This window comes from Rhyacophila brunnea, unplaced genomic scaffold (assembly GCF_057557595.1).
Source record: "Rhyacophila brunnea isolate RB1 unplaced genomic scaffold, BYU_Rbru_1.0 scaffold_13, whole genome shotgun sequence".
NCBI lineage: Eukaryota > Metazoa > Arthropoda > Insecta > Trichoptera > Rhyacophilidae > Rhyacophila > Rhyacophila brunnea.
In genome coordinates, this window is record NW_028232785.1 from 24,922,727 (window position 1) to 24,935,232 (window position 12,506).

A 12,506-nucleotide genomic window follows, 5' to 3' on the forward strand; every position below is an offset into this window, starting at 1 on the left:
CATTCGAAGCTACAGAGGCACTAACTGTGATAAGGACCACAACTTATCGATAGCAACCTTTGGGGAAAAACTTAAAAAGACAGCCCACGCAAATGCGAGGACGAGAGTGAAGTACCATATAGAAAAGCTGACAACTCCAAACGGAAAAGATAGCTACAGAAAAGAGTTAAAAACCCAAGTCGTAAAACTCAACGAAGGAGAAGCCTGGAGTATCGATGAGAGGTGGAAGAGACTAAAAGAAGGAATGGTAAAAGCTGCGGAAGTCTCGATAGGACTGGCACCCAAGAAAGTAAAGTGCCCTTGGTACGACGACACTTGCCGACAAATGGTGGAGGAGAGAAGAGCAGAAAGAGCGCTCTATCTGCAAAATACGCAGAGAGAAAAAGCACAGAAACGATATAGCGAGACGTGCAAAATGTCCGAAAGCATCTGAGAAAGTGCAAACGAAGCTTCATCAAAAGTAATTTTGAGCAGATGGAAGAAGAAGCAAAACGAAATAAAACTTGATCATTCTTCTCGAGAGTGAGCTTTGAAAAAAGAGGCTTTCAACCTAGCACGCCACAAATCAAAGATCAACAGGGTCAGATAGTGGCAAACAAAGAGCAAGTGCTAAACATATGGAAGTCCCATTTTGAAAACTTACTTCAACGCTCTGTACCAGATGAACCTTTGGAATCGCCAGAAATCGCGACAGCAGAACCTCTTATACCCCCACCAAATAAGGCAGAGTTGATGGGAGCACTGAGTTATTTAAAGAATAACAAATCGGCAGGAAACAATATTATTCCATCGTAGCTTCTCAAGCATGGAGGAGAAACCTTTCTTAGTGCCATGCCTCAGCTACTGCAACAAATATGGGAGGAAGAAAAGATCCTGGAAGAATGGAAAGAATCACTGGTCTGTCCTATCTTCAAGAAAGGGGACAAACTCAACTGTGCAAACTACCGTGGCATCTCTCTTCTTCCTACTGCATACAAAGTTCTGTCGAACATTATTCTCGAAAGAATTCTGCCATATGCCGAAAACATTCTTGGTGACTACCAATGCGGCTTTAGACGAAACCGCAGTACTACCGATCAAATCTTTGAAAAGAAATGGGAATACGACCAAGATGTACACTGCCTCTTTGTAGATTTTAAAACCGCATATGACTCTATTGATAGAGAAGCTCTCTGGAATATATTGAAAGAATTTGAAATACCGTCAAAACTTATAAATTAATATAATAAAAGTATGCATGGACGGATCCAGAAGTAGAATTCATATGCAGGGTAGTATATCAGAATCTTTTGAGGTGACAGCAGGACTAAAACAAGGCGAATCCCTATCACCAATGCTGTTCAACTTAGCTTTAGAGAAAGCCGTTAGAGAAGCTCTGAAAGCAGAAGGTGGAGTTACCCTGAATGGGTCCCATAAAATATTGGGCTACGCAGATGATTTGGTGGTGCTCGGAGAATCTGAAGAAGAAGTCAGAGATATTTTCACTCCTCTGGAAGAAACAGCGAAAAGGTTGAACCTACGAGTAAATGTGGGAAAGACCAAGTATTTGAAAATGACAAGAGGCATTGAACCCTCTGGAAACATTGGAATAAGAAACTCCTCGTTCGAGAGAACCTCTCTCTTCAAGTACTTTGGCTCTAACATTACCTCTAAAAATGAAATGTCCCTTGAGCTCGCTGACCGACTGAGAAGTGGAAATGCAGCGTACTTCGCGCTGAGTCGTCTGTTCAGGTCCAAAATGCTGTCCATCAAAACTAAATTCCAGGTGTATAACGTAGTCATCAAACCGATCGTCATGTATGGATGTGAAACGTGGGATTTAACGGAAAAACAAGTTGAAAAGTTGAAAACAGAAAACAGAATCCTCCGGAGAATACTTGGACCCGTCAATGAGAACCACCGGTGGCGCATCCGCACAAACGCTGAGCTCTTCGACCGATACCAACCTAGAATCACTAATATTCTGAGGTCAAGAAGGCTCAGATGGGCGGGCCACGTTGTCCGATCTGAAAGATCTAGAACTCTCTATAAATAGGATTTACAAAGGCACACCAGCTAGCACTCGACCTCTTGGCCGCCCTCGACGGAGATGGGCGGACAACATTCAAAGGGATGCGGAAAGGCTGGGGATAGTCAACTGGGAAGAGAGAGCGCTGGACAGAGATTCCTGGAGAAACGTTTTGCAGTCGGCCATGGACCTGAACCAGTGCCATTTTAATAATAATAATAAATTCATTATTAAGTTTTTTAAATGTAAGACTTACTATGTATTAAGCATGCAGCAACGTGCCGTAGGGGTAGGCAGGTTGAGCGTCGCTTGGGGGCGGCAGTTACCCAATGGGCGGCAAATTGAGGAGAATCATTAGGTATATATAGAAATAGCCACCTAATTTCAGTAATAACTGAAATATCTTTCCATTAAAACAATCAGCTCACTGGTTGGAAACAAATGTATTAATTAGGTACTATAAAAGTTTCAACAGGACTTTATTTTTTTTGCGGGTTCGCGATGTTTAGTTTACTTCCGTTGTTCTTGGACGTCACGTTCTAGGTTAACAGCAATAACAAGTGGAGATTTGCGAATTATATTTGATTTGTAGTTGGGTACATACATACTTGCATAATTTAAAATTTATCCAAATATGTTTGCCAGTCACTCGTGAGTTTTGGAAGTTTTCAGGTGTATTTTTAAATGTACCTACCTATCTGAGCTTACTTTTTATATATATTGATACTTATATACTTACTGATGATTGATTTATTTGTTATTTTTATCATACAGCCATTCAAAAATGTAATGTATTTAATTAGAAAAAATGACTCAAACGAACGAATCAGTCCGAACGACTCGGTACATCTTATTGAACTAAAGTCTCTGAGTCCTTCCTAAATGACTCATTTCTATATCTACTGTATATTATTAATAATTATCGCAGTCAGTGTTACCATCTTTCTGTGACCGAATTAAAGTACGTGATACGTTGAAAATAATATAATACTCGTACAATGTAATTGTTTCTTAGAAAAAAAAATCGAAGAATATGAATAATATCGAGAGCCCATTATATTAATTAGGCACCGCTTCTGACCATAAACACATACCAACCGACGAATTCAAGATATTTAATTTTAGATAAGTACCTACCTAATAATTAAAGTCAAGGTTTTTTTATTCAGATTTTTTCGACAATATTGAGTAGGTACCTACTTTCCATAAGATTAATCAAAAAACTATCTCAGATAATAATATTATTCAATACCTAGTAGGTAGGTAGTGTCATCTCCCTCCATTTTAGAAAGTGAAAACACGCTGTCACTTTTATTCTTTGTGGTTTTTCGTCTGGATTCAGGACTTGGAGGTGGACAAATAACACACCGGAATTGTGTTGGAAACAGCGAGATGTATTTACGTTAATATATTCTAAATAATGGTTACATTTTTAAACAAATTCTTTTCAATTTAATTTTGGTGGATAGCTAGGTAAACACTGCTAACTGCGTTGCTGTCAAAAATGCTTCTCTCGCGCTAAAACAAACGGCCGCTTACGAGCGGTACAAATGACGGTCAGATATTTAACATTATTTAATTATTTTCGCAATCAACCCTTACTATTTGTTGGTTTGATACCTACTCGGGTCTCTCCAGATACAAAGAGACATCCCCAAATGGGGACCATTCGGGGGTGACACAGTAGCCTATTAAAAATAAGGAACTAACTTTATTTTATTATCGCAATAAAAACGCCGAACTTTTGTATATTTAACCATAGATTAGGTACTATAGTTTTTATGGTTTGAGTGCAAAGTCACCCCTGTCAATATAAGTAGGTACCTACCTACACAATTTCCTCAGATTTTATGCGAATAGGTAATAAGAGCATGGATATAGAACGGATACCAGTTGAAGCTGATAATACAGACGTGCAGCAATATTTTGTTCTGCCAATATTGCATCCAAACATCCTAGCCGCCAACACTTTTATAAAACAAGAAAATGCTGACAATGCCGGCAACATTATCCAGGTCATTTTCTTATTTTTATTATATTGTTATTTTAATTTAATAAAACGCAGTTTTTTGTAGTGCCTATTCCACTTTTAATAAATAGATAAGGACCGGTTTCGTCCTTCTCAGTGGGACATTTTCAACATGAAAAATGAAAGTTGAAAATGTCCCTCTGAGGCGGACGAAACCGGTTTTAATCTATTTATTAAAAGTGGAATAAGTACTACAAAAAAATGCGTTTTATTTAATTAAAACAACAATACAATGCAGTTCCACCATGAATTGACAATAATTAACAAAATAAAAGAAATGCTTAAGTATTTTTATTATGATTGTTTGTTGAGTAGGTACCTAGTATTAATTTGGTCTTTTAAATCCAAATGTCCTTTAGACCTACAAATATTTGCCGACGAAATGATACATATGCACTCAAACCCTTGAATTTTATTGTTGCTAACTGTTGAGAACAAAGTTTAAGGATAGGTAGGTACCTAGCCAGTGGCGAAGGGCGGAGGTAGGCTGTTAAGATCCGACATACATAGTGCACATTAAACTTTTTTAGTAATAAGTATTTGTTTTTATTGAAGTAAGACTAAAATTAACAGATGGTATTGGTTAGTTTTTAAAAATCAATTAAACCCTGCCTAAACCAAACCATAATAGTTTTAGTATACTTTGGGCTATCCGACAAAATAGTAGGTACACACTTCTTCATTCATACTTATTTGTTTTTGTTGGATTAAGAATACACATTATTACACATTTCGTTCTTAATTTTTTAAATTCAATAATGCCTGCCTAAACTAAATAGATAAAAATTATTATGTTTCTATAAAATATTCAAAGTTATGTACATATGATTTATTTGCATAGTTTTAGATATTTCATAGATGGACGAGGATTTCTAGACTATTACATTCTATTAAAGCTTGGTTTCCGCAGGGTTTAATTGAATTTAAATAACTGACCAACACCGTCTCTAAATTGTATTTTTATTTCAATGAAAATAAATACATATGAATGAGAAAGTTTAGTGTGCACTATTTATGGCGAATCTTAACAGCCTACCTCCACCCTTCGCCACTGGTACCTACCTAGGTAGAGTGAAATGTTTTAGTTCTAGGTACCTACCTATCACATGTAATAATGCATTTGACATCAGTTTTTTCTGTTCTTCGGCTTCTTCAATAAGATAAGATAGGTACTTACCTATGTTCGATTCTATCAGGTGTGAGATTTACATCTAGTTGGTAACATTTTTGATTCATATGAAAGCTCATTATAAAGACTAAGAATATGGAACGATAGTGATTATATCCAGCTTCCAACATATTGACCAGCGTTGATGCTGTTGGAACAGAATCGAACCTCAGCCGCACAAAATGATGGGATATGGGATAGGTAAATTTAAACACGTGTTCCGGGGATACCTATTATAACTGTCTTGTCTATTTCCATACACAAACCGCACATGTCTTTCTTAAGTTTATAAAATTCAATAAACTCCATATAAAACATTCGCATATAACGATAATTATTTTGTCGGGAAGGTGCTATTATCCACACAAAATTGAAGATACAGTTCATACATCTTTGTAAGGGACAAACTTTATTCTAAGCATTCTTTTCCAGTGTCTTTCCTACGATAATGTGATGGAACTATTGCAAAAAGGTTGATAATATTTGGACTGTATGATCCATTATTGGTGTGTTCAATTAACCAATTTTCTTTTTTCCGTGGAAGTCAAACATTCTTATTTGATAGAATACTTTGCAAATTATAAATTTAATATTATCATTTTTAAAGAAATAATATTCAAAGGAAAATATTTTTTGGCGTTTGCGGTCTTTTATTAGATGCTCTATCACAGTGGACTTTCTAATGGTGGTTTTTTCATAATCGAATTCCTTTCGTCGTCTGTTTTGCTCCAAAATTCATCATGAATAATTTACCAGAGCCTCAAGTGTTGTTTTTCAAATAATCGATGCCTGGCAGAGTTCTGTCACGAATATCATCTGTAAGAGACCTTGGCATTACGTTTGAGAGTAAACTAACATTCAGTACCTAGCCATAATATAGTTACCATTTGTAACAAGGCGCTTAAGATGTTGGGGTTCGTCATACGTACCTAGTTCCCGGGTCTTTTCGGATGTTACGGTTTTCAAATTTTTATTTAATACATAAGTTCAAAGCAGGCTTAAGAGTGGGTCTTTTGGTTGGAAACCGCACCAGTTGAAGTATGTACTTATGTTCGAGGGTTCAAAAGAAATTCTTGAGATTCCTTTACTTGAGGTTGTATGGATACTATCCGGGGCTTTATCCAACTGACTTTATTTTAGGTATGCTTACATACTGCAGTGTGCAATTTAAAAGAGATTCTTATTTAGCTACCTACGTATTTTATTCGACTTATACGAGACATAAAAGAGAACTCTGCCGTTCTGGGCAGTATTGACCCTTGTGTCCCTGATAACTATCTTAGAAATTAATAGGGAGCATCAGTTGTTTATCCACCCAAGGTACACAACTAACCTGCCACTGGTAATGCTAATTGGGAGGGCGATTACTATGTTCAACCAAATAGCTTCGGGTATTGCTATATTCCACTTGCATGCGGGTCTCCTTAGCACACTCGGTGTACATCTTTGGACTTATGTATAAATTGTAATTTCACTACATTGCTTATATTAATGTTCTTTTTTTATATTTCCATTTTGATCTTTTATAAATTTTGTTTTTCTTTCTTCTTTAGGTACCTATAATGTTTCATGTCATGTTGTGAACGTCTTAAACTTATAATTTGTAATGTCCACAATATGTAAAAAAATAAATGAATTGAATTGATCAAATTCTCTAAGATTTTCAATAACGTGGAAGAGGCTAAGCGCCGTGTGAGGTTTTGTATACATAATGTCTTACCAAGATAACTGCGATATACCAATATTATTGCTTTTCCCACATTGTTTCGCATGTAAATACCTAGGTACTCGAACGTAAAACCAAATTTCGTTAAGTTGACAGATTAAGGATTTCTTTTATGCCGGAACGACGTTAAATAAATAAACCTTAAAATAAAAAAACTTTGTTTCAAGTAACTTTTAATGAGATTAACCAGTGGCGACGGGTGATGCTTAGGATGCAATTTTAGAGGGAGTGCATTAAAATTAAATTAAAAAGGTGAGATCGATGCTGTGTTGTTTCTGATCGAACAAAGCTTTATTTATAACATTTTTAATCCTTAGTTTAAATTTCTTCACTATGGAAACATTCAATTACAAAAATATTGTACAACATTTTGGCATATTTTATTATGTTATTTATGTAGTCGTTATTAAAAATTAGTAATCTACAAAATCTTGTTAGTAGGAGCACTATGTAGTAGTATTGAAAAAGAATGATACACTCACACTTAGATAGATACGCACAAATTGTTTTTGATAAGAACAAACCTGTGGTTGTATGTTGGAATGACAATGATGTACCTATCACCCTGATAAGTACTATTGTTGGGACTAAACCCTTCAAAAAATAAAAAAGTTTAATAAAGTGGAATCAAACGTAGATGCTGACAGCCCACAGTAAGTCAAAGAATATAATGCATATTTGGGTGGAGTAGACGTAGCTAATATGTTGATAACTTTGTATAAAACACCATTTTTAAACAATAAGATAGTGTTTAATATTTGCTCAGTTGATAAGTCACTTTGCGTCAAAAATAACTGCCAAAAAATAAATAAAACCATTGAATGTTTTATGATTGGAAATTGATTAATTTTGACGAAGATAGGTAGGACTAATAAACTTGAAAGAAAAAAGTAATTTAAGATAAAGAATCCAAGATCATGCAGGACCACATGCAATGGACCATATCGAGGGCTTAATGTCAAACAACACTATCTACAAAAGTGCAACTTTACAGGAGAGCCAAAAATCGTTTTTTTAGATTCTTGTTACTCAACAAGGGAAATGTTTATTTAAAACCTAATGTTTATATTTTATAATTTGTTGTGTATTGGACATTTAATTGCATATGATGATGATATAATTTACAGTAATAGTTTTAAAAAAATATATAAACAAGGGTAACTAATTAAGTAAATGTTAAACTTTACTGACGATTTAAGAAGAAATTAGAAAAGGTAGACATAACGTTATTTGACTATCATGTAGCCGAAAATGTAAAATAACGTTATCTCAAAACAAAAAAAAAACACTTTTGTAGATAACGTTGTTTGACTTTAAGCAGTTGATATGATATGGGATGTTGAAAATTTTGGCAAAAAACAGTGTATTGTGAAAAATATGATATTATCAGACTTTGGTTTTGTGACAACAAAAAAACTAGATAATGTTTTTAAGCATTCAGTCATTCGCTCAATTTTACGGTAGGTAAAGATACACAATTAACAGGGTCTAGTGACGAATTCGAAGACACTGCAAAAACAATATTCGGTAGCCATGATATGGCGAAAATGGGTTTTTTAAATGTGAAATCTGATTTTTCAAACGTAGTGTATTACAATATTACACCGCCAACTGTGGACAGCTGATCTCTGTGAATGGAGGGTGTAAAGGTATCCATGTGGAGGCGTCTAATTCCAAAAAGCGATAAGTCCACATTTGGTCAAAATTGAGAAAAAAATATGCACGTATTCTTTGTATAATTTTACACAATATGTATTGATCTATAAATTCCAAAACGCGACATATCCCTACGAAAAAAAATATTTTAAGTCTCAATTTATTACAATAAGCGCCAAGTCCGTTTTTCTTATTATTTAAAGTTTGGTTGATTTCGCGCGTGTTTAAGTCAACCAATAAGGGAACGTTCAATATTCATATGTTATATATATATATATATATATATATGTTTAATAAAACGGCGTCTCCCATGCTGTAGCATCTGTAAACTTATGACAGTGCCACGGAAATATGTGCCTTATGTGGGATAAATTAAAAAGTGAAGTACAAGTAGCGCTAAGTCCAATTTTATTTTGCCTATATTTATTACATTTAAGAGTTTATCGGCTGAAACAAATTGCCATTTGGTTTTAATTTCGACATAGAATACAACGGGAAAAAAAATCTCACGCTAAAACAAATAATTGACGTTAAAAACATAAAAACGTTGTTTCCCGAAAATATTGAATTGTGGACTTGTCGCTTTTTGTAATTGGACGTCTCTGATGGTATACAATATTATTACGAATTCCGAATACATAAAAATTAATGAAAGATGATTGTTAATAATATTAAAATATATAAGCTACATTTTGTTTTCTTATTTGAAACCATTCTTATTTTAAATAAATTCTTTTAATCGAATATTTTTTTTATTTTATTTGCCGGCTTTCTTAACAAACTACCTCCCTTCCTACAACCAACAATTAGTAGTTTCTTATCAACATAATATAGAAATCAGAGTTAGGTGCATAAAATACTTTGATTTTAATTATTTATTGATACCTATTAAGAAAACGTTCATTCTAACTGATCTAAAACTGATTAATATTTCCTAGCAATCAGTTTGGCAGCCATCGGAATTCAAAATTGTCATAACCTCTTAAGTGAAAAAATCTGATAAATTTAATTCACTTTAGTAAATACCTATCTAGTAAAAAAACATTACAATAAACATAACGATGATAATATTATATCATTAATACATACAACGAAATAACATTTGTATAGTATGACATCTTTTTGGCTACGTGTTAAAACTGTGAACTAACATGTTTCGCCCATTTTTACACTGAATTCCATTATAAACTAAGAAGCTCCTCCCATTTAGTAGACAGCAGCGCCTAGAAGCGTAGCCAAGAAGATGTTGTACAATAGAAGTCTTCGCCGTTTCAAATCATTTTATTTAATATAACAATAAGGCAAAGTTCCGTTAAAATTTCATAATTTAATTAGAATTATTTATAATTCGTTTACAATGATAGTTATTGATTTTTATTAGAGATTAAATTTAAAAAAAAATAATGAATATAGTGTCTATGGTTAAATTTAACTTAATTTTGTCGCAAGTCTACACTTTCAACTTGCAGCAAATATCTGAGGCCTTCTGACATTTTGTCGATATGTCGATTAATCAATATATTTGCATATTTATAATTCATAGGGAAACATTCATTTATTATTTTTCGTGGACCTGTCTTCGACCCAGGGACTCACTATAACGGTCGTGTCATTAAAATGTTATTTTTGGCATCTTTGCCAAATGTATGGTGAAACTCTCTCGTTGACGTTTGGGAAATTATCTGTATATAACAAATAAAATATTTTTTCTCTTTCTCTTACTCCCACTTCTAACGGATGCCGTCTTAAACATACATTATCTTTTACAATGGAGGTGAATGAACACTATTATTATAAAACTGCGCTTTTTGTAATAGCATTAACATTATTAGCTTATCACGAGCAGTCATGCCTTAATAGCGATCACTATTATAAATAAACATTTCGCGTTTAGTCGACACACAGTATAAAGAAGTAGTAATGTTCCAGAAATGCTGCAGCAAAATTAATTCAATGTATATACTGTCTTCCCTTCACCAGATTAATGAGTAAACCAATTTAAATTGGACTACACATGAATCAAAATTTATCAACATTTGCAACACAGGAATTTAACATATGAGATTGCTAAATCTAATACTAAACACCACTCGGATGCGGAAAATTAAATATAACAAATCTGCAATAGCTTAGTCGGACTAATATGACAACGTCATGCTCTGAGGTCGGCGTGCGATATTCAGCACCTTACTAATCTACAGGATTCTTTTAAAACATACATCACATCGATTTTTCATTGTGTGTCGTTTTATGTCTTTTGAGACTACTAATTTTTGTGAACTTTTTAAAACAAACATCGCATTGATGTGGTTTCTCACCAGTATGTGTCATTTTATGTTGTTTGAGATGACTAACTTGTAGGAATTTTTTATAACATAGATCGCATTGATGTGGTTTCTCACCAGTGTGTGTCATTTTATGTTCTTTGAGATGATGAATTCGTAAGAATTTTTTTAAACATATATCACATTGATGTGTTCTTTCACCATTGTGCGTCATTTCATGTCTTGTGAGCTGACTAATACTTACAAATGTTTGTAAACATACATCGCATTGACGTTGTTTTTCATTATTGTGTTTCGTTTTATGGCTTTTGAGATTACCTATTTGTACGAACTTTTTAAAACATACATCGCATTGATGTGGTTTCTCACCAGTATGTGTCATTTTATGTTGTTTGAGATGACTAATTTGTAGGAATTTTTTATTACATAGATCGCATTGATGTGGTTTCTCACCAGTGTGTGTCATTTTATGTTCTTTGAGATGATGAATTCGTAAGAATTTTTTTAAACATATATCACATTGATGTGTTCTTTCACCATTGTGCGTCATTTCATGTCTTGTGAGCTGACTAATACTTACAAATGTTTGTAAACATACATCGCATTGACGTTGTTTTTCATTATTGTGTTTCGTTTTATGGCTTTTGAGATTACCTATTTGTACGAAATTTTTAAAACATACATCGCATTGATGTGGTTTCTCACCAGTATGTGTCATTTTATGTTGTTTGAGATGACTAATTTGTAGGAATTTTTTATTACATAGATCGCATTGATGTGGTTTCTCACCAGTGTGTGTCATTTTATGTTCTTTGAGATGATGAATTCGTAAGAATTTTTTTAAACATATATCACATTGATGTGGTTTTTCACCACTGTGCGTCATTTCATGTATTGTGAGTTGACTAATACTTACAAATGTTTTTAAACATACATCGCATTGGTGTGGTTTTTCATCATTGTGTGTCATTTTATGTTTTTTGAGATTACCTATTGTTAGGAATTTTTTTAAACATACATCGCATTGATGTGGTTTTTCACCAGAGTGTGTCATTTTATGTTCTTTGAGATGACTAATTCGTAGGAATTTTTTTAAACATATATCACATTGATGTGGTTTTTCACTAGTGTGTGTCATTTCATGTCTTGTGAGTAGACTAACACTTACAAATGTCTTTAAACATTCATAGCATTGATGTGGTTTCTCACCAGTATGTATCATTTTATGCGTTCTTAGATAACCAATTTTTGTGAATTTTTTAAAACATACATCGCAATGATATGGTTTCTCACCCGTAAATACCGAGGGCCCACCACGCTTCGGCATTTCAATTGAGCGAATATTGCATTCAACAAGTTTTTCACCAGTGTACTTATCTGACTTAAGCTGATGATGATTGTTGCATGAAATGTAGTGACTGTTTAGACGGTGTACCGATTCAAACACTCCACAACAATCCTTGCAAATAAAGTTACGTGGAAAATATGTTACTCTTGTCAACTTAATTCGAACCACCTTCGGCAAATATAATCGAATATCTGCTTTGACGTCCTGCTCATCTATAGTTATCTCTGAATGCTGTATCATCGTGTTTTTGATATATTGGGCTGCATGGGCTATTTCGAGTTTGACC

General features: G+C 33.9%; 1 protein-coding gene across 1 annotated transcript; it reads right to left on the minus strand.

Moving 5' to 3' along the window:
- Positions 1 to 188: 188 nt before the first annotated feature.
- Positions 189 to 12,199, minus strand: LOC147077030 (uncharacterized). The gene is made up of 2 exons (XM_085940971.1): positions 11,527 to 12,199; positions 189 to 361 (listed from the first exon to the last, which is right to left on the minus strand). Exons 1-2 carry the CDS (start codon positions 12,197 to 12,199, stop codon positions 189 to 191), a joined length of 846 nt encoding a protein of 281 aa, XP_085797097.1.
- Positions 12,200 to 12,506: the final 307 nt, after the last annotated feature.